The sequence below is a fragment of the Ziziphus jujuba genome, chromosome 7 (assembly GCF_031755915.1).
Source record: "Ziziphus jujuba cultivar Dongzao chromosome 7, ASM3175591v1".
NCBI lineage: Eukaryota > Viridiplantae > Streptophyta > Magnoliopsida > Rosales > Rhamnaceae > Ziziphus > Ziziphus jujuba.
The window spans coordinates 10,019,789-10,047,170 of record NC_083385.1 but is presented as its reverse complement, the minus strand read 5'-3'; the positions used below and the strand labels follow the sequence as shown (position 1 = coordinate 10,047,170).

General features: G+C 35.4%; 3 protein-coding genes and 1 long non-coding RNA gene across 4 annotated transcripts; 3 read left to right on the top strand and 1 right to left on the bottom strand.

Annotated features, from left to right (window-relative positions):
- The first annotated feature begins 1,916 nt into the window (after nucleotides 1-1,916).
- On the top strand, nucleotides 1,917-5,107 carry LOC107424651 (AAA-ATPase At3g50940). The gene is made up of 2 exons (XM_016034496.4): nucleotides 1,917-3,063; nucleotides 4,464-5,107. Exons 1-2 carry the CDS (start codon nucleotides 1,966-1,968, stop codon nucleotides 4,929-4,931), a joined length of 1,566 nt encoding a protein of 521 aa, XP_015889982.3. The 5' UTR covers nucleotides 1,917-1,965; the 3' UTR covers nucleotides 4,932-5,107.
- A 1,891-nt stretch (nucleotides 5,108-6,998) lies between these two features.
- On the top strand, nucleotides 6,999-9,986 carry LOC107424649 (AAA-ATPase At5g17760). Its single transcript, XM_016034494.4, has 2 exons — nucleotides 6,999-8,204; nucleotides 9,111-9,986. Exons 1-2 carry the CDS (start codon nucleotides 7,197-7,199, stop codon nucleotides 9,606-9,608), a joined length of 1,506 nt encoding a protein of 501 aa, XP_015889980.2. The 5' UTR covers nucleotides 6,999-7,196; the 3' UTR covers nucleotides 9,609-9,986.
- Nucleotides 9,987-12,878: 2,892 nt separating this feature from the next.
- Nucleotides 12,879-16,211, top strand: LOC107424668 (AAA-ATPase At2g18193). The gene is made up of 2 exons (XM_016034516.4): nucleotides 12,879-14,131; nucleotides 15,466-16,211. Exons 1-2 carry the CDS (start codon nucleotides 13,160-13,162, stop codon nucleotides 16,006-16,008), a joined length of 1,515 nt encoding a protein of 504 aa, XP_015890002.3. The 5' UTR covers nucleotides 12,879-13,159; the 3' UTR covers nucleotides 16,009-16,211.
- A 1,597-nt stretch (nucleotides 16,212-17,808) lies between these two features.
- LOC132804512 (uncharacterized) lies at nucleotides 17,809-19,952 on the bottom strand. Its single transcript, XR_009639672.1, has 3 exons — nucleotides 19,802-19,952; nucleotides 18,831-19,094; nucleotides 17,809-18,015 (listed from the first exon to the last, which is right to left on the bottom strand). It is a non-coding gene; the product is annotated as an uncharacterized LOC132804512 (long non-coding RNA).
- Between the last annotated feature and the right edge of the window lie 7,430 nt (nucleotides 19,953-27,382).

Below are 27,382 nucleotides of genomic sequence, written 5' to 3'. Positions count from 1 at the left end.
AAATAATATCTGATTGGAACAACCATTGACGATGCAGGGAAATCTCCAACTCTCACCCTCAACCCACAAATTACAATAGTAACGTTGCTTCATTAATTTAATTATATGCCTCATTTCGATAGTTCTGATCCTAATTGGTCTAGATTTTGACCCTACATTTAATAGTTCCAATCATATTTAAATTATAGCTTTTTATATCATTTTGTTATTATTTCATCTATTGTTTCATCTAAATTACTACTTCATTTGATTTCATTTAATTAATCAAGCAGGTTTTTACTGATTTTCAATATTTAAGTCATGTTTGATTTATAGAATAAATATAAAAATAAAATAATTATTCTATAAATTTAGTCTTTTTTGAATACGGTGAGTTTCTAAATTTTAGATCTCACTTGGTAGATAGAATAGTTGTTTGTCATAAAATAAGAATGTTTATTTATAATAATTAAAAAGAAGAAAAGAAATAGTTAATTAGATATTCTTATATGTATGTTTGGTTGTTATCTTGAATTAAGTTCAATGCATTGTCTTTATAAAGATTTTTTTCTCAAAATATCAAATTTGGTAAAACTTAACTAAATATGCATTTTAAATTTAGTGTAATTAATTTGATTTAAATATAGTAAAAATATTTATCTTTCAAATGAAAAAATAACAATTCTAAACTTTTTAAAATGAATAACTATTTTTTAAAATAAAAAAATAATATTTCTATAAATAAATATTACTAAAATTTAAAATGTATCAAACATTATAATAATCAATTATATAAAATAGCTATTTTATTCCTACATTTATTCCACATATTGAATATCCATTTGAAATAGTTATTTTTATTGAACGGAGCTTGAAGGAATAACTGTTTTTAAAGCTTAGAATTGTTATTCATGCATTTTAATTTAAATAACTTCAAAAATATATTTAACATATGCATTTTAATCCAAATAAAATTCAAAAATATATTTATTATATCTTGATAAATTTATGTGTAATTGAATTATTATATAGTAAAAGTATATAAAAAAATCAATTATTTTTTTATCAAATTTAAAAATTTTTGAAACTAAAACTTATTTTTACTTAAATATTTGTATTGAACATATAAATAAAAATAATTTTTTGTTTTTTGTTTTTTTTTTTTTATGAATAACTATTTTTATTCTGTCTATTTTGTCAGAAATAGTTATTCTGCAGATTTGGCAAATCTGCTTTTAGAATGACAATTTATGGGTTTTGATCCAATGTATTTTCCATTGAGTAAATGGCAGTACTAGTCCGTGTCCATACATTAAATTATCAAAGATTTGGTATTTTGACAATTCACTAAACCATTCAGTTTTTTCTCGGACGCTCTCATGAAATCTATTAGAAGAACCTTCGGGGATGGTTCTCTAGGATCACAGAGCATACTGTTGGTTGAATTTTCTATCCAAGAATGATTCTCTAAGCTCACAGGCAATACTTTCGGTTGAATTTTCTATTCAGCCCAAATTTTACTGCATTTTTATTCTACATTTATACATATAAATAAGTTACTTTTTTTTTCATTACATACTTATATATATATATATATATGTGTGTGTGTGTGTGTGTGTGGCCAAAAAAAAAAAAAGAAAAAAAATATGTGTGTGTGTGTGTGTGTGTGTTAATGTCGTTTTAAAATACGCACTTTGATTGAAACTGCCCGTTCCCTTCAAATTTAAAAAAGATCTGACATTGAATTCTAGATTTATAATTTGTTTCTTATTAATTTAATTTCTAAATTAACTACTAAATGTTTAGAATTAATTTGAGAAAATTAATTAATTTTTTCATTAATAAATCAATTACTATTTTTTTTTTCCATAAACTTAAAAAAACCCAATATACAATCTAGTGAAAGTAGGAGGAAAATGCTTCAAGCAAAAAAAAACAAAAAAACAAAAAAAACAAAACAAAAACAAAAATGTAGGAGGAAAATGCATGTATAAATATACACATTTGGAGATCGAAACCCACATTCATTCAGAAGTCAAAACAATCCAAAACCATCAAATGGCTTCGTCTTCTTCGTCTCCCGATAACAAACTGGCCATGGCCAAGACAATTCTTGCAACAGCAGCTTCAATAGCCACCACTGTAATGGTGGCTCGCTCTGTCGCTCAAGATTTGCTCCCCCATGAGTTCCATGACTTTCTCTTCTCCGGCATTAGAAATTTCTTCAACCGCTTCTCATCCCAATTAACCATGGTCATCGAAGAGTTCGACGGTCTAGTCAACAACCAAATCTACGAAGCCGCAGAGACTTACTTGGGCAGCAAAGTCTCACCCTCCACGCACAGACTCAAAGTGAGCAAGCCCGAAAACGAAAAAAGCTTCATCATCACCATGGAAAGCAACGAGGAGATCACCGACGTCTTTAACGGCGTCAAATTCAACTGGGTATTGGTCACGAGGCAAGTCGAAACCAAAAATTTTTACAATCCTCGCGATCTGAATTCAACGTTGCGATCAGAAGTCCGGTCATTGGAGCTCAGTTTCCACAAAAAAAACAGAGACTTGGTTCTGAACACTTATTTGCCTCACATTTTGGAAGAGTACAAGTCCATCAAGCAAGAAAAGAAAACCATAAAGATCTTCACGGTGGAGTACGAGAATCTCTACTGCAACTTAGCCGATGCTTGGATTCCCACGAATCTTGACCACCCGGCCAATTTCGAAACTCTGGCTTTGGACTCGGAGATCAAGGACTTCATTCTTGGCGACCTTGAGAGGTTCTTGAGGAGGAAAGAGTACTACAGGAAAATTGGGAAGGCTTGGAAAAGAGGGTATTTGCTTTATGGCCCACCGGGTACTGGGAAATCGAGCTTGATCGCTGCCATGGCTAACTATTTGAATTTCGATATCTATGACTTGGAGCTTACGGAGATTCGTAGCAATTCGGAGCTTCGAAGATTGCTTATCGCGATGGCCAACAGGTCAATACTGGTTGTGGAGGATATTGACTGTACCGTTGAATTCCAAGACCGTGTAAATCACGAATCAGGACCTTCTAACGTTCATAATTCCGAAGATAAAAAGGTAATTAGGATGTATTCGTTCCTCATTTCTTTTGAATTTTTCTTTTTAATTTATTGGGTATATATGTTCGTTTCTTTATTTTTATTATTATTATTATTTTATGTATATGAACCTCGTAATAATTACTGAATAAAATTATACATGCACATACAAGCACCACATGCTTGATTCTTAGCTGAGATAAATTAAATAAAAAGATAAGACATAAGATAATGTATGTAATTAGAATAATGTGGAAAATATGACTTAATAAGTGAAAACTTGCAGACAAAGTAGGATTCAGATTCAACTTCTCTACTGGTTCAAATTTTTTATAAAATAAAAAAATCATTTGGTGATGACTTTATTGGAAGACTATCTAAGGATTCGCCTAAAAAAACTAAAAAATAAAAAAGACTATCTAGGAAAATACAAACAAAAGGCAATGCATTTCGATTTCCTGCAAGCTTCGGATGTTGACGGGCCAAAGCTTCTTGGGCCACATTATTGGGCTCTCATACTAGTTAAGCCCAGACAAGTCACATACTTGATGCTCTGGGGACTACTTTTAAAATTTAATTTTTCTCTTCATAATCCAATAGAATTTGAATACGAGTCTTATTCAAACTCCATAGTCTAAGAGTACTCCAGTGGGTGGATAAGGCTAGAGGTGTATCTTTTACCTTTTAATTATGTCAATTCTTTTTGTTGTGCTTTTCACTCTGGCTAGGTTTCTGTTTCTTTGTACTTTTGGTTTATATTTTAAGAAAAAAATAATAATAACAATTCAAGTTGGTTTTGGCATGATAAATACTTACTAGTAACGAAAACTTTTACATGTGCACCTAGGAGATCACCATTTATTCATGTGTAAATAGAGACACAATTTTTTTTTTTTAAAATGTAAAAAATTTTTAAAAAGGGACATTTACGAAAATCTCCCTGCTTTCAGACGATCCATTATGTACGAGAATCCATAACATTTTAAATACAGTTCGTACTCAGCTTGGGATTCCCAATCTGCATATTTCTCGGTCAGCTTGCCTATATTAGGACACGTCTAAGAAACCGCGTCATCTTTGTTGTTGGTAAATGGTAAAACAAGGACTCTGCCAAAACCATGGCATTTGATTCCCGTGGTTATTTATAGGATCAGTAGGTCTTTGCCAAAACCGTGGCATTGATTCAATGGTCAGGTGGGTCTGACACTCCCACGTCGTTTGGGATCAATAAGTATCTGCCACATGTGCCTGTCCAATTTCTCATCTCCATGCCCACTTTGAAATCTTTCTTCACATATTCACCAAAAGAAAAAATTACAATCTTCTGTCACATGGGACATACATATGTAGCATAAAATTTTGTTATGTGTATAATTAACAATATTGTGCTCCTAACGAGGATTATTTGCACTATAACAGGTCACATTGTCAGGCATGCTAAATTTCATCGATGGGCTATGGTCGAGCTGTGGTGACGAGCGGATCATAGTGTTCACTACCAACCACAAAGAGAAGCTCGATCCGGCCTTGTTACGCCCTGGTCGGATGGATGTTCATGTTCATATGTCCTATTGCACCCCTTGTGGCTTTAAACTCCTAGCATCCAATTACCTTGGCATCGAGAATCACATGCTGTTCGAAGAGATTGAGCAACAACTTCAAATCACACAAGTCACTCCGGCTGAAGTGGCCGAGCAACTCATCAAAACCCACACCCCCGACGAGGCTGTTCAGGGTCTAATTGAATTCATGAAAACGAAGAAGAAAGAAAAGGAGGAAGCCAATGCTAAAAAAGAACAGGAAGCGGATAAAAAATTAGAAGCTAAAGATGGTAAAACTAATTCCGATGAAAAAGTTAAGGAAGTGGATAACGACGACAAAAAGTGACACATGGGAGCTGAGTGTACTTTATTTCAATTAATTCTTCCTATTGATGTACGGTTAAGTGACCCATATTGTAGTGGGCGTGTTTGCTTTGGGTGCAAAATGGAATCTTGCAGTAGATAAAAGGAGCACTTACTATTGTGCTTTAAAAATAAATATTAATTACGCTTTTTGTTTAAGGTTTTGGCTAATTCAATTCAATATGGATAGGCATTAACTATAAAAAATAAATAAATAAATAAATAAGAGGAGCAAGCATGGTCCACATTTTCATTAAAATATAGAAGCTAAACTAGTTTTTTTATGGTGTTGATGAGAATCTTACTGGCTTTTGAAAAATTAGAGGGACAATAATGGTCTTCGCTCTTACTGGTTTCTATGTTTTGTTTGCCACTAAATTTCCTTTCCCTTCGTCACTTTTAGGAATTCTGCTAGACCCTGCAGCGCCATACGACAACTTTCGACCTCTGTAATTTAAAGATGTTGCTCGATCTCTTCAGTTGGTCATTCTTTTGGCATTTCTTTTATTTTATTTTATTTTTTTTAATAAGATATTCTGTTTCAATGAACTGAAAAATGTACCGAACACATTTTCTGGCTAATTATAACCTCTCGTACACACTAACATTTAAATAAAATGTCCAACAGTTTTATAAGATACCCAAGAATCTAGCATTGTTTATTCAAAGCAGTGGTGAATTAAAGTCCTTGGATTATAAATGTTTTGGTAAGTCAGCAATCAATATCGGAAAGGGACAGATTGTGTGTCACCCTTTCACTGCCTCTCAAAACAAAACAAAAGTGTATTTCAACACATCTCTGTTTCTGGTCTAATTCACCGATTCAATGATAGCGAATGTTATAGGCCAGGCGAGAAGAGTTGTTGTATAAAGCTTTTCCTCTCCCACGCCGAAAGTTCGTGTGCCATGGACCACTTTTCTAACTATGTGATGCAGTTTTCTTTATGATATATTTTTTTGATATAGACAGTAAAAAGAGGCAAATGCAATGTTATAAACAAAGATGAAAAGGCTTAGCAAGATCTCAATTTGTGAAAAGTGCTAAAAAGGATCATCTCCGATTTGCTTGAACAACCAAGAAAAGGGAGGGGGGAGAATAATAATTGAAGAAACTCCAAAATCACATAAAGATACTAAAGATAATTTGTCTAATACCTAGTCATGATAAAAATGAACTGGAAGAAAGCGTAGTTGGTTTAATTAAACTACTCCAAACTTGTAACTTGAATAAGGTTTGGATTCCTTTTTTCTCTTTTGAAGTTTCCCAATTCCCATGTTTCAGCTTCTTGTGTGGGATTGCAAATTTGCATAGAAGATAGAGACTCTTTTACAAAATATGAGACAACTGCCTACCTTGGCGTGGGTTTTCAATGGACAATTACACATGGACTAATATTTAATACGACTAAATCGGTGATCGTGTATGCCTTTCAGAACCAACCCAATGGCCTCTGTCCTCTAGTCGCTTTCTCAAGTAGATGCATGTACATCAACCAAAAAGAAGTACATGAATTTGCATGGCCATCAAATTGAATCAAATTCTTTTTACATTTTTTTTTTTTTTAGGTGAATAATTGAATCAAATCCCAGTTTTGGGGAATAAGCCTGCATTTCGTCCTCGTTTTATTTTTTTAGTCCTTGGAGGGCTACTTACCCAAAAAATTAAAAGAAACAAATTATGTTCCTCAATAAAAATGCACTAAAACCTTTATTTTTCTACATGTATGAGAATCTCTGTGTGCGTTAAAACCTTTATTTTTCTACATAAGAGAATCTCTGTGTTTGGGCTAACGTGGATATGTATTTGGCGTTGGAAAAGAGAAGTAACCTTCATTTTAGACCTCTTGTAAAAGTCATTGACCTCTTTTCCCGCAATGGCCCACCAATTGCTTGCGCATTAAGGCTTAAGTTAGAATTTTAACTTTTCTACATATTCTATCAAACAAATAAATAATTGCCCAAAACAAACTAATTAATTACTGGTTTAAAAGTAAAAATAAATAGTATATGAAAAGTATAGAGTTTCGATGCGTAAGTAACTTTAATGGATAAACAATAAGTAGCTTTTCCCTATGCAACAAATTAGTAAGATTCCACTCTTTCACTCTTATTCACTTAGCAATATACATCTATACAGTATATAACATAAACTGGTGATGTACAATTTACAAAACCTTTGACAAATCCAAAAAACCAAATCTTTCTCAAATTTCTCTCAAAGTTTCAGTAATCCATCACTCATATCACCATGTTATCGGCCAAAGAATTTCCCTCCCCATCATCAGTGTTCTCTGCGTATGCTTCCATGGCCGCTTCAATGATGCTATTTCGTTCCATGGCCAATGAACTCGTACCCCATCCCATCCGTGGCTATCTCTTATCCACTTTCCGCCACTTGTTCAAGTTTCACACACCCAAACTCACACTCGTCATAGAAGAATCCACCGGCATGACTCGCAACCAAGTCTACGAAGCCGCTGCTGTTTATCTCTGCACCAAAATCAGTCCCGACACTGAAAGATTGAAGATCAGTATGGGTCCGAAGGAAAAGCATTTGACCATTCGGCTTGACAAGGGTGAGAAATTGGTCGATTTCTATGATGGGGTTGAGCTTCAATGGAGGTTGGTCTATTCGGAGCCTGAAAAGAACAACCCAAATGATCCTTTCTTTCCGAGATCCGAGAAAAGGTTTTTTGAGCTCAGCTTTCACAAGAAATATCAAGAAAAAGTTTTGAAGTCTTATGTGCCTCATATTCTTGAGAAAGCCAAAGAAATTAAAGAGCAGGAAAGGGACTTGAAGATGTACACGCTGAACAGTAACAACCATGGCTGTAATGGGGTTAATTGGGCTTCTGTAAATCTGGAACACCCTGCGACTTTTGAGACCTTGGCTATGGATCCGGATCTGAAGAATACAGTAATGGAGGATCTTAATAGGTTTGTGAGGAGGAAAGAGTTTTATAAAAAAGTTGGGAGGGCTTGGAAACGTGGGTATTTGTTGTATGGTCCTCCAGGGACTGGAAAATCGAGTTTGGTCGCGGCCATGGCTAATTACCTTAAGTTTGATATATATGATTTGCAGCTTGCAAATATTTACAGAGACTCGGAGCTAAGAAAGTTGCTCCTGGCTACAGCAAACAGGTCCATTCTTGTCATTGAAGACATTGATTGTAGTGTGGAAATCCCTGATCGTAGAAATTATTATGGAGATGGACGGGATCAAATTGATCAACAGGACAACAATATACGTCCTTCTGTAAGTTCTTCATATTTTCATACTCTGTTTTTTTTTTTTAGTTCATTTTTATTATTTTTAAGGAAAAACTGCTTCAAGACTGATTTTGGTTCCCATTGTTCTGCTTCTTCAATTCCCGTCAAACTCTTATTCACCAAAAAAATTCCCGTCAAACTCTGAAAATTAGAACTTTTTTCATGTTATAATGATTATTATTATTATTTTAACATTTTTGTTTTTCCACTCTTTGGAGAGCAGGGTGGAATAAAAGTGAGGGGGGGTTGGTAAATTACATTAATTTGTGGGACGGCGTGAAATCCTCTGACTGATTTTTGTGATTTGGTGAATTTTAATTTGTGGTTGTGGTAGAATCTCATTGGCTCTGAAGTAATAGTTTATTAAAGGTAACATTTAATAGCATCGCTAGTCCCACCACCAGTCCACCATTGCCATTCCCACCACTCGCTCTCACATGGCCCGACATCATCCTGTTATTGTGGCATACATACACTCCCTCACATAGTTGGGGAAAGTGCTTAAAAGCTGTTTGGTGGCACAGAAAAATAAAAAGAAAAAAGCTCCATTTTTGTGTAAATTCATTGACAGTGATAAAATATAAGTGACATGACAACTTTTTTAATAGGCATTACAAGCAAGTACCTTTGTTTTCTTTATTTAGGTAAAATATATATATATATATATATATATATACCTTTGGAAAAAATGCTGGCTCAATTCGTAACTCATTGACATTCATAACTTGTGAATTCGATTTTTGAAACAACGTGATGAGAAAAATTATTATAATGATAAAAAAAAAAGTCTTTTTTCTGTATGTTTATATTTATTAAATAATAATAAAGCACTATATTGCACTCTTTAACTTTTTTTTTTTTTCCCTTATTTTTTCTCCTGTGTTGGAAGCAGTTGACTTTGTCTGGACTGCTAAACTTCATAGATGGTTTATGGTCTACTTGTGGAGATGAGAGAATCATCATATTCACGACTAATCACAAGGACAGATTGGACCCTGCTCTTCTCCGTCCTGGTCGAATGGACATGCATATTCACATGTCCTATTGTACCTACCATGGATTCAAGCTTTTGGCCTCCAATTACTTAGGCGTCAATGGACACCACAAGCTGTTTGCAGAGATTGAGAGCTTATTCAAAGAGACAGAGGTCACTCCCGCACAAGTGGCAGAAGAGATGATGAAGAGTGAAGATGTTGATTTTGCACTTGAAGGAATTGTTAAGCTTCTTAAGAGGAAGAAAATGGAAGATGATGAATCAGATGAAGGTAATAAAGCTGATAACAATGTTGGAATTAAAGGGCCAAAACGGCAGAAAAAGGTCAACCAGTTAAGTGAATCTCCAAGGAATACCAGAAGAAATAGCAAAAGAAGTAGAAGGGTAACTTTGTAATCAGCTGCACTTTTTATGGGACAAAGAAGCCGATATATAGAAAGTCCTGAAGCTAGATTTTGCTCGACTCTGGCAAAATGTTATTGGCGTTTTCAGACTACCGTGGGCCAGACAAAACCCCAGGCCACAAGTTATTGTACTTGTCCTACCTGCCAAGCTTGATAGATGGTCTTTTTTGTAAACATTGGGCTTGGGGCTAACTTTTTTTTTTTTTTTTTTTTGTCTTGCTTTTCTTATATTGGTCATCAAAGTAAAAGTTCGATTCCAGTCGACAAGAAAAGGCACATGTAAACAGAATTCGGGAACTAAATTTCTTTGGATTATGCGCTAAGGACAAAGAAGGCCGAAAAATAAACAAATAGTTACTGCTACCGTCCACTGGTTTATGGTTTTCTTTTTTTTCTTTTTCCAACAATTATACACTGGTTGTGTCGATATGTCAGTTGCATTAGAAAATTAGAATGTTAACTCTACAACGGTGGTCTTGATTTTTTTTAATTATTTACAATAATTTTTCCTATAATTTTAGGGTTTCAAAATTTATATTTTTTTAGAGATATTGGCAGCTTTCCAAAACTTTATTGAAATTCACATATTATATTCTAAATTTTTTTTTTGACATTTTATATTCAAAATTTTCTTTTTACTTGTACAATTAGTTTTTCTGCTAAAAATGTATAACAGAATTATCAAGTGGCTAGTACATGCTCATTAAATAAGAATAGATTAGTAATTTTATTGTTTTCAATTTAAAAATTAGGTTTCATTTATAGAATTTCTCTGTGAATCTTTGTGGAAAACACTCTTAGAACTCAACAATGGCGAAACTGGTTCTTCTTCTAGCTTTATGCATTCTTATTCGCGGAAAACACTCTTAGAACTCAACAATGGCGAAACTGGTTCTGCTTCTAGCTCTATGCATTATTTGGGCTTTAGCTCTCGCAACTTGCCCCCTCAGAAAGCCATTGATCATACAATGATGAGTTTACTGTGATACCTACCCTGCCGGTTTTGAGACCTCAGCTTCCAACTACATCACTAGTAGCCATTAAAATTTATCTCTTTTCTCTTTTTTTTTTTCTATATATATATATATATGTATATTTTTTGGACATTTGCTTGAATACGCTGTGAATCGTAATTATCCGATACTAGTGAGTGAAAAAAGTTTTAGTTTGCTTAATTTATTTCATATCTGAGTCCGTATGTGGTGGATTGTGAAACCATGCTCCTCTTGTTGTTATTATATTGTGAATTTTTAGTGAGTGTATGTGGTTTTTTTTTCCTCCTGATCTGTGATTGATCTAAATTATATGAAGAATTTCAGTTTAAATTATTTAAAAGTAAATATATTATTATTATTATTATTATTATTATTATTAAGAATAGCAAATGTTAGGATTAGAAACTGGGCCTTTTCAACCTTCTATCCTGCATATATGAATCTAAAAAAACCCTTGGTTGTTTATCTGTTATTTCCAAAAAAAAAAAAAACAAAAAAAAACAAGGGAAAGGAAATTTAAAACGCTGGATTTGTTTCATCTTTTTCTCTGTGTGTACTTTGGTTGTTACTAGATCTTTGATGAGTATTTCTATTATCTTTTTTCAAGGGTGAATTTTTTTTTTCTCAGACATATTTCAAAAAATAAAATTAAAAAGCTTTATCAATTTAAATAGGAGCCTTATTATGTTATTTTTTTTCCTATTTTTTTTTTAAATCACGATTTTATGAATAGAAAATAACATAATAAGGAATAAAAAAGATGATTAATTGCAGAGAAAAATAAGGACTTCTTTTCTGTATCAGATTGAGGTTCAGATTTGATGGTGTCTGTGAAAAAGAAAAAGAAGAAGAGTATATGAAATTACCTAATCTATCTTTGCTTGATGAGCACGTGCAAAGCACTTGATCATTTCGTTATGTATTTTTAACAGAACAATTAATGGTGCAAATGAAAAGCAACTTTGGAGTGTAGGATATCAGAAAACAAAAAAAAAAATTAGAATGTAATATATCAATTCCAATAAAATTCAGAATGCTTAGCTGTTAATATCCCATTTTTTTTTATCATAAACTAAATTATTCTTCCTTAACATAAATATATATATATAATCTTCTTTGTAGGGGTTACATCCTACATCAAAAACTTTCAAACCACAAATAAGAGATCAACAACGCTCTCGCTTTTTAAACTTTAATGAAGGGTGCATTTCAATAAAAAAGACAAACAAATCTGAGTAGGAATCTGAGCGCCAAAAAAAATAATAACAATAATAATAATCTGAGTAAGAAAAGGAATTTTTACTGTAAGATTTTAGCCCTATCGTAAGGAACGGTGGAGTACACCCACGAGGATATATTTATATCAATATCATATGCCCATGTCATAAATTTTTAGTGACCTTGTTTACCCCCACATCACACCCATCATCATTATTATGTTTCAATTTATAATTGGTTCGCAATTTTAGTTGGGTGGCAAAGAATCTTAACAATTTTAGTTTACACAGTAACAATATTCTTTTCCTTATTTTATTTTCCATTTAATATTTATTTATTACAAAATCAAATCATCAACAATAAGAAAACACTGTTCATGCCGCATGATTATTATTATATTGTTAATGGCCGCATGATTATTATTACCATATCTTTATAGCCACACGATTATGATTATTTTCTTATAGCCACATGATTATTGTTTTGTTTTTTTTATATCCTCACTATTCTTATTATCATTTTTTTTATAAGTGATATATATATATATATATATATATATTTTGTTTTTTCCTTTAAGAAGTGGCAAAAACTTTTCTGGAACTATAAAATTTTATAAGGACTTGGAAGGACAAAAACGAGCTTTGATATTCATATTTCTTTTGTCGACACCTCACATACTGCAAAAATCGTTTTTCACGGCGTGCTTCAATTGGATGGTGCTATTGAACTTGGGTAAATGCAAGTATTAAACTATTTATATTAGTGCTTAGTTGCCAATACAAAAAATAAATAAAATAAGTGGTGGGCTCGTTAAACCACAATGCATTATTGTTTTGTAAATATTACTGAGTTTTTGACTCGGATATGGTGGCACTCGAATCCATTTTCATGTCTGAAGCTCAAATGCAGAGATAAAATCAAATGGATTTTAATCATCTATATAGTTTTTTCAATACATAACAAAAATAGAATAAAAAAATTAAAATATTAAATCATATCAATTATTTTAAAATAGCATTAATTATTTTTTATTAAATGTTAATTTTTTTATAAAAAAAATCATGTAACAATAGAACCGCATAAAAATGCTGGGCAGTCCAAAACTAGAGTAGAGAAAAAAATTGCTTGGAATGGAAGCTAGGTGAAAGGCTGACGTCATCGCAATTTCCTTGCTGAGAAAGCCACGACTACATCGTTCATTTTCATTTCCACTTCGGCTATAAATCCCTCATCTGGGATCCACCAAAAGTTCCAAGTCAGAAGCGACTCGACATTTTAACTCACCACCGAGTTGCTACTGAGTTGCCACTGAACGCCGGCCAAAGCGACCATGTTTTCTCTTTCAGATATTCCCACCTCACCCTCGGCATTGTTCGCCGCCTATGCCTCTTTCTCGGCCTCCATGATGCTGATTCGCTCCATGGCCAACGACGTCGTTCCGCACGATCTCCGTGCCTACCTCACCCAAGCCCTCCGTTCCCTCTTCACCCCTCTTTCCTCCGACCTCACCATCCTCATTGACGAGAACTGCGGCATGACACGAAACCAGGTCTTCGACGCCGCAGAGATCTACCTCCGGACCAAAATCAGCCCCTCCACCGATCGTCTCCGGGTCAGCCAGACCCAGAGGCAGAAATCTCTCACCTCCTCCATCGACAAGGGCGAGGAGGTCACGGACACCTTCCAGAACATCCGGATCAAGTGGCGGTTCGCCTGCACTGAACCCGATAAGACCACCCGAGCCCGTGAGACCCGATTCTTCGAGGTCACGTTCAAGAAGAAGTTCAAAGACGTTGTGATGGAGTCCTACTTGCCCTACGTTTTGGTCCGAGCCAATGCCATTCGACAAGAAGAGAAAGTGGTTAAGCTTTACAATCGTGACTGTCCTTCTTACAACGACGATGATGATGGAGGCATGTGGGGCTCGGTGAATCTGGAACATCCGGCGACCTTCGAGACCTTGGCTATGGAGCCTGAGCTGAAGAAAGAGATAATAGAGGATTTGGATAGGTTTGTTAGGAGGAGAGAATTCTATAAGAAAGTTGGGAAAGCTTGGAAAAGAGGGTATTTGCTATATGGTCCTCCTGGTACTGGGAAATCGAGTTTGATTGCGGCCATGGCTAATTATCTCAAATTCGATATCTACGACTTGGAGCTTACGAGTATATACAGCAATTCGGATTTGAGAAGGGTTTTGCTGTCTACCACCAATCGGTCAATTTTAGTCATCGAGGACATTGACTGCAGCCTCGAGATGCAGAACCGGCAAGATGACGATCAGTTTGATGGTTCCAACAGCAGGGTGAGTGTGATCTCCTTTTTTCTCCTTTTTTTTTAATTGATTGATTCTGATTAATTAATTTGTCCTCGCTTAATTAAATTACGTTTTTAATTACTTATTACTTTGAAGAATGAAACAGCTTCAGGGTTTGCCTTACTAAATTAATGTGTCCTTGCTTAATTAATTACATTTCTGCCTTCGACTAAATTACTATTTTTTATTTTTTATTTTTTATTTTTATTTTTGTCCATTTATACCTTTTTTTTAAAATAAAAAATAATTGATTGATTTAACATTTATGCAGCCTACCTTGTGTGGCACACCATTAAGCGTAGTTCTCTTTAGTTCGCATTATTCATCAATAACTAAAGGAAAATTAAATTAATTAGTAATATTAATAGGATGGTGATGTGATCAGTATCTTTTTTTTTTTTTTTTTTTTTTTGAAACAAAGAGTCCATTTTATAAACTACGAGTGAGAAGTACACATATCGGCCCGAAGCAAACTAGTAATTCATTGTGGACCATCCTCAATCCATGACTCATAAACCAACAAAGTAGCTGGTAATTGAGATTGACTGAGCTGGTAATTGAGATTGACTGACTAGGTTAGATGGCACGCAGTAAACGGTGGAACTTGCTTTCCGAAAGATTTTTTTCTTTTTTAAATATTACAAATTACTCAAAATCCTCTTCTTCCGACTTAAATTATATTTTTATAATATAAATAGAGATCCTTTTCTTCCGACTTAAATTATATTTTTATAATATAAATAGAGATGTTCAACCATTAAAATTATATATTCATCATTTTTACAAAAATATTAAAAAGTATTTTTAAGTGCAAAGGACACATCGACAAACACAAAAACTTAGTGTTACGTTCTTGAGCTCTTTTGTTTTTTCTTCATTTATTTCCTTTTTTTGGCCTTTTTCGACATTCATGATTTCACCTTTGCAAACTACGGAAAGTGCAGTGCTTTTTCATAGGTCAGAAACTCAGTAGTGGACGGGTTGAGATCCCCCTTCTTACCGACAAAAAAACATTAAAATTGAGCATGGATATGTGTTGTAACATTAAAATAATATATATATATATATATACACACCCATAGAAAAATTTATATGCAGATATCATATGCAAACAGGGAAAAACCAAAGAAGATGAAAGTTTTGTTTGGGCCTCCTTGGATGACTAGTGGGCCGGGCCGGGCCGGGATATAGCTTTCACATCCTTTGTTTGTGAAATTATGGACTGATTTAATGGGTGTATTCCATCTTTACAAAAGCTAACGTATATTTTCGATGTCTGAACTGTGTTTGAATATGTTTGTTTGTGTGGGAAAATTTTGCAGTTGACTCTGTCGGGGCTATTGAACTTCATCGATGGTTTGTGGTCGAGCTGTGGTGACGAGCGAGTCATTGTGTTCACCACCAACCACAAAGACCGTCTTGACCAGGCATTGTTGCGTCCTGGTCGAATGGACAAGCACATAAACATGTCCTACTGCACCAGCAACGGATTCAAGATATTGACCTCTAATTATCTGGGTGTTCGGGGAAAAGAGCATAATCTCTGTGGAGAAATTGAATCTCTTGTGGATAGCATGGAGGTAACCCCAGCTGAGATTGCAGAGGAGCTTATGAAGAGCGATGATGCGGATATTGCTCTTCAAGGACTTGTTAATTTCTTGAAGCGTAAGAAGATTGAGATCAGTGAGAAGAAGAAAGCTGACGAGAGCACCAAGAGTGAAGTTGAAGAAATAGCAACTGAACCTCAAAATCCAAATGCAAAGAAGCAGAAAATAGATGATGGTAACGTTCAAAGAAGTGTGAGGAACATTGGGAGGCGAATTGTGAGAGGCAGAGGAAGATCCTTTCGGAGAAATGGGCTCTAATTTAAAATTATAAATACGTCATGGACCGATAAATCTATCGGAGAAGCCGGTCATAAAACAATGTTTTTTTTTTTTTGTTTTTTCGGGTGCAATCGTGAGAGTTTTGTTTTGTTCTTCCTAAAACTATGAAGTCTCCAAAAGGAAATTTGTAAAACTATGTTAAATTATTAATGGTAAAGTCTAAATCCATAATATCCAGTCGGTTTTTCAATTATATGTTTTACGATATTATAGTAAGGTAAATATCATATATTTTTTTTGGTGAAGGTAAATACCATCTCTGCTTTATTAATAGTAATGCAGTTATACTACATACATGAAAAATTAGAAATGTTAATTAAAATTATGAAATGCTGTGGTTTGTTATCAGAAATAGATAATTATGATTTAGTTTGTTGAATACAAATTTACAACCATAATATCCAGTTGGTTTTTCAATGATATATTTTACGATATTATAGTAAGGTAAATATCATATCTTTTTTTTTTGGTGAAGGTAAATATCATTTCTGCTTTATTGATAGTAATGCAATTATACTACATACATGAAAAATTAGAAATGCTAATTAAAATTATGAAACGCTGTGGTTTGTTATCAGAAATAGATAATTATGATTTAGTTTGTTGAATACAAACTTACAAACAATTGTTTAGAATAAAAACCCAAACGCGTATTAATATTCAAAGTTCATAGGTTTCACTGGCATTTGCTGGGAGTATGAAGAAAGTTACAATTCACTACCATCTATAATTGGCCAATAACCAAAGATATTATTATGAATTCAATCATAGGATCCCAATTCAAGATTTGAAGTCTCGGAATTGTATAAAAAGAAAGTTAGAGAATTTGGTAGGCATAAGATGTTAAGGAAAAAAATAATAAAAATAATACACGTAATTTGGGGCAAATCAAGTTATTGTTATAACTAGTTTAGCAAAATAAGCCAACATGATGAGTATACTACACACGGGTCATTAATCATGTAGTCATGACGTTCCTTTGCAATAAATGAGTGCAATTAATACAGATATTTATGACCTTAAATTAATTTTTTTCAATAAATCAAAGCAATTAATATGTATAAATCTAGCCTTTTTTTCATTTTCATTTTTATTTGTTTTTCCTCCTTGGCTACCGTCTTCATTTGCGTTTCTCATAGCCATCAAAATGGCACCTTGGCATATTATGATTTAAGCAATTCATATTTGTAGTCCATAAAATAACAGCCATGTTTTTAGCACAAATTTGTGGGGGGGGGGGGGGGGGGGGGGGGGGAGGAGAGGAAATCTAAGAGCAAATAAATTAAATAACTAATTAATTGATAGAACAAATTTCTTATAAGTTTTTTTTTTTTTTTAAACCTGAAAAACATTGTTACATTCAAGTTTTTACCATAATATTGACAGCCAAACTTTTAAAAACTTAAAACTCAAAAGAAGAGTAAAACAAATCTCTAACAGTTGAAATTTCTATTCAAATTTTGGTTTGTGTTAAGCTTTGTTTTTTTTTTTTTTTGGGAAAAATGTTGTTAGGGAAAAAGGAAAAAGAAAATGGATGTATAGGAGGCTTACATGATACTGTTTGTCAGGATCCGTCCAAAATTCCTCACCGGAATCCTAGACAAGCCATGATCCCAGGGAAATCCTACCGAACCTTCCAATGGAAAATCCGGCAGAACCTCCCCTAAGGGTTGGACTTACCACAAATTTCCTGCACTGAAAACACACTTCTATATACCTCCCCTTATTCCTCCCACATTACTACAATTTACTTCCATAATTTGCAGCACTCCAAAATAATAATAGGAAATTAATGCAATATTTAATAAAATGTGTCTAATACAGTATACAGAGCATTATACAAATAAATATGAAATTAATACAATGTTAGATAAAGAAGTAATACAAGATGAAAAGGAAAAAGGGAGGAAATGCTTTTTGAACTTTCGGCAATGAACTGAGTTGTCGGGCTCGTCCCGAACGATCAACGTCTCCCAATCCTTGTACCTTGGAACGGAATTTAGAAATATGAGATGCTAATAATCTCAGTGAGTGACCCTATCTACTGTACAATTATAATAGTAACGACAATTATAGCACATTTGATTAATTAAGAATAAATAAATAAATAAATAATAATCAATTAAAATAATATTTTCTCTCAAAACCCTCATCATTCATTCCGTTGGAAAGGTTTCTCTTTTAAAACATTTTCGCAAAACCCATTATTTGTATTCCCCGAAAACCAAGGAATCAATTAGTCAACTAAATATCAAATAAAATATAATAAATCAAGCATCCAAAATTTATAATGAAAATAAAATAGGAATAGAAATAAAAATAATTTCGTAACAATTACTAAATGATTAGTAAATGTCATAAACAAATAATACAAAAATATTAATGAAACTTACATTAAGGCAATTCAGGAAATAATAAACTAATTAGAATGAATCAATTAATTGAACCATTAAATGAATGAATAGTTAAATCAAATTAAAACCTCCATTTAAAATGAATGATAAGAATATAGTAAAATCACTTTAAAATCAGCAAATCAATATAAATAGTAAAATAAATCATTTAATTAATAAAAGAAATACTTAAATCAATTTAATCATCTATTTGAAGTAAATGATAAAACTATAGAAGAATTTATTTGAAAACACCAATCCATTTAAATAGTAAAGTTATCAAGGCAAAATGCATTTTAGAAACATTGATTAAATAAATCATAAAAATTCCATTAGATACATTTTTATTTTAGATACTCTTTAAAAACATTATTATTTGAAAATAATATCAAAAGCTACTTGACGCACCACACTATATACCAGTGATGTCCCACGATACCCAGCGTCCCGAGCACCGTGTAACGGGAGGTTAAAGAGAGAAACTTGTATACGGTCGCTTCGGCGTCTCGACAGCGCCGCTGTTTAAACCGTCATCCGGGTCATGGAGGGAGGCGGCTTATGGCCAATATCAAACTTGTCTGCCCTCGGTCCGATGGCAACTCACGGGAAACATTATAACTTGCTCGCTCATCCATATATACAATACAGAACACCAGTACTGTATGATTGCGTCTAAAACAAATAACCAAATTTATTATTAAAATACACAAATTTTTCAAAATTCACCGTGGAAATTATACCACTTTTCAAATTCACATTCCCACATTTTTCTTTAATATCACCTTCATGAATACTTCGATAATATATATAATTTTTCTCACATCACAAAATCCATCGATCCAATACAATTTTCAAATACATCAACTTTCATTGCCATCAACTCAAATATACAATTTTCCAATGGCATAATATTTTTGAAACATAATTCTTTAAAACAATATTTTTCTCCAATCCTCAAAATCCATTTAAATCAACATATCCTTAAAACCACATAAATTTCATATAAATAATTAAATTCCATGATTCCTCAATATATAATAAATTTAAAATAAATAATTCCCTTCAAATCCATAAAATCAATCCATACCAAAGTAACATTAAATCATATAATTTCATCAGTATTAAAATCATATAACTATGCACAATAAATCTAATAATAAACATAACAATAAATTAAAGGAATTAAAACCACAATTCCTTTAATTCACAAATATATTTTTGGCACCAAAACACACATTGAAATTATCATAAATTAACAATATAAAATTAAAGAGTAATTTTATTAAATCACTAACACATAAAACATAATTTCCAAATAATCAATTAACACAAAATATATAATTAATCACCCAAAATAATTTTGAAGGTGGGTCACTCACCTCGAGCACGCAATTAATTCAAGATCCTCCATTGGATCAATTCCACGACGTACACGTGCTCCTAGAACAACAATATTACACATCTCAAATAAATTAATATTTTATTCGGATAAATAATACCCTATATCTGGGGGGACTAACACAAACGTTAACCAAAATTGATGAGTAATATACCGAATCGAAGCTTGTGGAACGAGGATCGCATTACCAGCCTCCATTGACCCCAATTCCACCGGTGGTGGTCGGAATTTGTCCGGGAAGCACCGGCCGAACTTCACCTCCTCATAACTCACGAACCACTTCGAATTTAAACAATTAGAGACCATATTTGAACTCAGAGGATCCAAAATAAAGGGAAAGGGGTGGAAGACCGGACTGGATTGGCCGGAAAAGTCGAGAATCGCCGAAAAACTCAACCCTCTGCCGCCGACTTCACCGGCCCGATCTGGGCGTGTCCGGCGGTGTCTGGTAGGGAAATTTGGATGTCGGGATCACCGGAAACTGGGTTTCACGGGTGGCCGGCGCGTGTGGCCGTCCGGTGGCCGGAATCTAAGAAACGGCAAGGACCCAAGAGGAGGAAAAGGAAAGGAAAGGAAGAAGAAAGCTTGGGGGAGGGGGGGGCTGGGGTGTTTTCCCACGTGGGGGAAGGAAAAAAAAAAAAAGAAAAAAGAAAAAAAAAGAAATAAAAAGAAAATAATTAAATAATATTAAAATAATATTATTGTATAGAATAATAATAAAATAATATGGTATTTAACCATAGTTGACATGTGGCATCTTACTGTTGTGACACATGGCACCCTTTATTAAGTCACACGTGGCACACTGTTCACATATTTAAAAATAATATTAAAATAATACTATATTTGAAAAATTTTACAGATCCATAACTTTCAAACCACATGTCCAAATCGGAAGTGCCGCTAGTCTACGGACTTGTATCGACGATTACTTCACAACCATGCATGAGTCAAAGCTCAACTTTGCATGACAAAAAAGTCAACTCCGGCAACTCCGGCACCCCTTGGACAGTTTGGACCTCAACTTGTTTTGCTCATAACTTTCAAACTGTAGCTCCGTTTTCGACGTGCTACTAGTCTATGAACTCGTGACAACATATACTTCGTAACGGTACCTTGGTCAACGTGAAATTTCATCAGGAGCAAAAAATCAACATTTGATCCCTTCTCAGTCAACGACTGTCAAACTCGGTCAACCTTGGTCAAATTTGAGAAGTTTTCAGTGTACTTCAGGACAGGATGTTACACTGTATAGGTAGCTAATTATATATAAGAGACAATCTGACTTTTAGGTGGATAAAAAAAAAATGTCTTTTAATAGTGTTGGCATTAAGCTATCCTGCACTATACACTATGCAAATTTAACAATACAACATCATCCAAAATAATAAGAGAACTTATTAAAATTTGCACCTTAACTTTTGTATCTGCAAATAAAAAGGTTACTTGAGCTTTGTGCCAAACTATCATCTTCAATGGCTGAAAAAAAAAAAAAAAAAAACTGACTTTTTTTTTTTTTTTGGGGGCTGAAACTCATGTTTTATAAACCAAAAGAATCCCAGACCGAAGCCTCCAAAAAGGAAGTGGGCTCACAACCTGCCTCCTGGGATACAAAAGAAGCAAAACTAGATGGGAAAGAATTAATAAACAGACTACCAAAACAACCATTATACAGACACTAGTTGCTGACATAATGAGCCACAAAATTGGTGCTTATAAGAACCTCACTTCCTGGAAGGAGGATATCAGTTGACGAACCTCGTTAACTACTCCCTCCGCTGCCCAGTGATAAGATTGAGGATCATTATGTGATAGGTGAGAGATGAGGTTTTTAGCATCAGACTCGCACCAAACCCTTTGCCACCCTTCCGATTTCGCCATGATGAGGCCCTGTAAAATGCCAAAAGCCTCTGCTAACTCAGGAATGTGTGACCAAAGTGGAACAGCCTTAATGGTGAGCACTTGGCCCCGATGATCACTAGCTACCATTCCGACAGCGGTAGCTCCACCTTTTACTACCGCATCTGAATTAACTTTCACCACGTGCATGGGAGGTTTGTGCCAGTGCATGAGGTTTTGATGGCTATCCGAGACTGCATGAAAATTATTGTCTTTTGCAACTTTTGTTTTTCGAAACCTTTTTTTCAAAAAGAACAGAGTATGGTTGAGGCAGACAGGATACTTGTCATGAATGAGTTGGTTTCTCAACCTCCACAGATGCTTCAAAATGAGTGAGGCAGCCAGAAAAAAGTCCTCCTTGCCTTTTGAAAGAACTAGGAGAAACCCCATAGGATTGGCTATAAGGTGCAATTTCTCTTGAAGAGAACATTCGATGTACCAGTCCCATTTTATGCCCCAAGGCGTGGCAAACCAGACTGCTCTGGCAATCTGGCAGTGAAAAAACAGATGGTTTTCTGTCTTAACGCATTCACAACCATGCACACAATCCGTCCTCACTACCACCATGTTTCTAGCGGTAAGGTTTGATGCAGTCGCGAGACCGAGATTAGCAAATTTCCATAAGAAGAATTTTAGCCTCTTGTGTAGCTTAGACTTCCACAAATGCTTCCACCAATTAGAACTTAATAAATTGGAACGATGCTCAAGGTTATATGCTGACTTTACAGAGAATTTACTGTTGGCATTCCCCTTCCAAATTATTTTGTCTTCCAGATTTGCATTTCTTGTTGGTATTCTACAGATGTTGTGTACAGTTCCTGCATTAAAGAGAGAGTTGAGTATATCTATGTTCCAGTTACCATTCTTTGATCTAAGAACATTCACCATGCCGTGTATCAGAAGTGCTTCTACAAATCTCGGTATTCGCTTGAAATTGGGATTGTTTGGAACCCACGAATCTTCCCAAATGCTAATTTCATTGCCTTTGCCCATTCTATAGCAGAGACCATTCATAATGAGTTTTCAAGAAAGCAGAATGCTATTCCACATCCAAGAACTATTCTTCTTCTTCCTACACCTCAAGAAACCACTACCGGCCAAGTATTTGGACTTAACAGCTTGAACCCATAATTTCGGGAAGTCAGAAGCTAAGAACCAGCTTAATTTACTTAGCAAGGCTAAATTCATATCTTTTAACTTCCGAAGTCCAAGCCCTCCTTCAATTTTAGCTTTGCATAATCTGGACCAGGATATAGGGATGAATGGTCTGTTGTTACGATTGCCCCCCTATAGGAACTTGCAAGCAAGACTCTCAATTTTCCGGCATCATTTGTCAATAAGCTTAACAGCAGACATGGCATAAACAGGAATGGAGCTAACCACCGACTTAATGAGAGTGTACCTACCAGTTTGGAAAAGAAGTTTGGATTTCCAACCTTGATGTTTATCTTCAACCTTCTTTCTAAGGTCATCAAAGGCCTGCGAGTGGTTCCTGCCAATGAAAAGAGGATTGCCAAGGTATTTGGCATCTCTCGGTAGCTCCTTCAACTCTAGAATTTTCCTAATGTTAGCCTTGATGTGAACTGGTGTGGATTTAGAGAAAAAAACAACCTGATTTACTTGCATTTATCCTCTGACCCGTCCAGGTGCAATATTGATGCAGGCATTCCTTTAACTGCGTAATTTCTTCAGTGTTTGCCTTACAAAAAATAAGGATATCATCGGCGAAGAAAAGATAAGAAATAGAGGGACTAGTACGGCCAATTTTAATGCCATGTAATTTCTCATCTCTTTCTAAATTCAAGAGCATTCTGGATAGCAACTTGGAATAAAGAATAAAAAGAAAAGGGGACAACGGGCCCCCTTGGTGGATACCCCTTTCCACATCCACTCTTCCAAATACACTTCCATTTAGTAGTAGCTCTACACTATCTGAAGAAATGCATCTTAGTATGAGGTCCACCAATTTATGAGAGAAACCGAATTTGGAAATGATCCTAGTTAGCATTCCCCAATCCACATGATCGTACGCTTTTAACATATTTAATTTGATCCCAACTAGTCCTTTCCCACGTCTGCTTTTTTTCATTGTGTGGATTATTTCATTGGCTAAAATCGAATTCTCACCAATCCACCTGCCTGGAATGAAGGCCGCTTGGAAAGGAGAGACCAATTTGTCCATGACAGTTCTGAACCGATCAACCAGTAGCTTGGACAGGATTTTGTAGGTAGTATTACACAGGCTAATAGGTTGAAGGAGGAGATTTGACTTGCTTTAGGAATTAGGACAATGAAAATCCTGCTAACCCCTCTCGGAATGGTTACCGTCCTGAAAGCATTTTGAATCATTTTTATTACCTCTTTCCCAACCGTGGTCCAATAATCCTGGAAGAAAAGAGCAGGCATCCCATCCAGCTTGGGGGCTTTAATGGGATGCATGCTCTTAACTATTTTTAAAATTTCGTCTGCCGTGGGAACAACCTCCATCCTCGCATTGTCAGCCTTGGTAACGCCTCCTGTTATGAACTCATCAATGCAGTCACATAACACTACAGGCTCCAGTTTGTACAACTCAGTGTATTTTTTGGTGAGAAATGTTCCAATGGCCTATCTGGATTCCAACCACTCCCCAGTATCATCTTGAATAGCTGTAATGAAATTCCGTTTTCTCTTGGCCACTGTCAAAGCATGAAAGAGTTTGGAGTTTCGATCACCCGCTTTGAGCCACGTCTCTTGTGATTTCTATCTCTAAGTTATCTCCATTCTAAGCCTCCACTCATCAATTTCTGCTTGTAAAACCTATTGATTTTTTATATTGTCTTCCGAAGGGGGAAGGTTGAAAAGCTGAGAGAGTTGGGACTCCAACTCTTTGATCCTCGAATGGCAATATCTGAAACTGTTCTTGTTCCAAGCTCGTAGGGCATTGGCTGTATTTTTTAATCTGATACAGAGAGGCAATCTACCTGTAAAATGTGAATTAAAGTCCCAAGCCTCCTTGATAACCTTTTCGCAGGCTAGCTCCCGTGTCCAGGCTTCCAAGAACCGAACCGATTTGGGGAAAGACAGATGATCTTGAATGAAAGATAGTTTAATAGGCAAGTGGTCGGAACCAGTCGGCGGAAGATGGATGACCCCTGCTTTATTGAAAGTAATCCTCCATTCAGGACTAGCTATAACTCTATCAATCCTCTCCCTTATATTTGCACTCCCCCACCTTTTTGTTACACCAAGTGTAAAGGCTGCTAGAAAATCCCAAATCTAAAGCTCTCATATCTACCATAAAATTCTTTAGAAAAACGTGCGACTTCCTGGTCACCTTCCGTCCTCCCAATTTTTCTTCTTGGCCAATAATATCATTAAAATCTCCCATGCACATCCAGATACTGCTACCTCATCGAACTACGTTGGCAAGCTGTTCCCAAAAACTCCCTTTTAAACTTCTCCGGGCTGGGCAATAGCAAAACCAACAACTACATACTAACCCATTATGGAGAGTAGTATTAACACCAATAATCCAATCAGATTTATATGTGACCTGCCAATCAACTTCGGAGCTCCAAAGAAGTGCTAAACCTCCTACTCTCCAGTTAGCTTCCACGAACTCAGCATATTCAAAAGGTAAAAATTTAGCTATTTTATACATTCTACTAAAATCAAACTTAGTTTCCATAAGAAATAACCCCATCGGGACAAAATTTTTAATGAGGCTTTTCAACCCTCGCACTGCCGAGGCTCAACCCAGATCTCGGCAGTTCCATGAAATAACATTCATGATGAGGTGGGGGGCTTGGTAAAGCCCGCCTTGTCAGCCATGATGTTACCCGAATCTAACAACTCGCTTGACTGCACATTCTGTCCCAAAATACTTCCCGGCTTCCGGCCTCTCCTTGCTAAAGCTTTAATTTTAGTTTTGGGTGAAAGTGAAAGTGTACCTACCTGGTTAAAACCACCACTTTGGGAAGAAAGAGGAATTCCTTATTCTAGTTTTGCATGTCTCTCTGATTGGGCCATGTTGTTTAATTCGTTACATGTTCTAGTTGTATCCGCAACATCTTGAATAAGAAGCCCAGCCCTTTTCCGAGTGTATGAGATTTCGCAAGGTGACCTGTGGGCTTCTCGTTTTCTTTTCCCAGCTTGTTTGCCTGTTACAAGACCTGGGAGGTTGAGAGGTGGGCTCGCGATTCTATGTTCTTCTAAGTCCATCACTTGAGGCTCAGCTCCCGGGCCCAAATCTAGCCCAACATGCTTTTTGGCCCCTATGGAAAAAGGGAGGGAAACAGCCTGGCTTTTGTTTAAATCAAAATCCTTCCCTAACACAGTAACGTTTGAATTCTGAATGGATGTGACAGAATACTCCTACATCTGATCCACATGCCTGTAAAGTTTAGCCACGTGTTGGTCCGCCACTGGTTCTTTCATATAGCCTTTTCCCTCACCCTGTAGATCTAGAGTAGGCTCACCTACAGCTGAACTCGCCTGATTCGACTCACCCTCCTTCTTGGAAACAAATGTTGACTCATCTGAAATTTTGCCTTCATTGTTATTTTCATCCTTCTCTACTCGAACATCTCGATTGATTTCATCCGATAAGGAGTCATCCAACTCTCCCCTTGGTACTTCGACCAGCCTCAAAAAGTGTCCTTCACGGACAATGGCGAATTCATTCATCTCAGCCCGTATCCAAGGGCCATACTGACTCGATTCTGTGCTGGGTATGGCTATATTTGAGAATTGACATGAACTTTTTCCATGACCAATGCGCCCACACACATAACAAAATTCCGCTAGTCATTCATAAGCGAACTGTATCCAAGTTCCTCCACTACCAATCTTATGAAAGAAACCCGTCAGAAGGGGCTTAGTAATATCAACTTCAACTTGTAATCGCATATACTTCATCCCTATGACATTAACTCTAGAAGAGTATTCACAATGCAAGACTTTTTGGAATAAGCCTCCAATCGTAATTGCATTTTCCCTATTCATAAACTGTAGAGGGAGTCCATGGATTTGGACTAAAAAAGATGAGAAAGTGAAATTAAGATCTTCAAAAGATAGCTTCGGCTTCCACTCTCGGAGGACTAAGTGAGCACCGTCTATGGACCAGGGTCGCTTCTTCCAGATCCTAGTTATATCAGCCTCTGATTTGAAACAAAAAAGAAAAATATTTGGTCGCAGAGGTTCAACTCTTACCAGATCATTAGTGAACCAGACACTCCGAATGATAGATTAAACCACATTGACCTTGAAATGCTTCTCAGACATAATCTTCCCAACCAAACAGTATTTTGGATAGTCGTGTAGCATTGTCTGCATCGACTACTAGTTCCAATTGTAAAGCATTACTAATCTGTTGCCACTGGGTACGCTCTTCCATTGCACGAAAGAAAGAATGAGGGAGAACTCCACGGAGGTATGGCCAGGGTTATCACAACCTACACTCAAAATCGCTCTGGATTTACTGAGAATTAATATAACTTGCAGTGACCAAAAAAAAAAAAGCTGACTTATGACACCCATACTTTCCTTTCGCCTTATAAAATCTTATTCATCATAAAACCTTTATAATAGGAAAGTGGTAGAGCAGCGCCGAGATATTTGAGTAAAATACCAAATATATTTATGCTTTAGCATTAGGAGAAAAACATAATAATAATAAAAA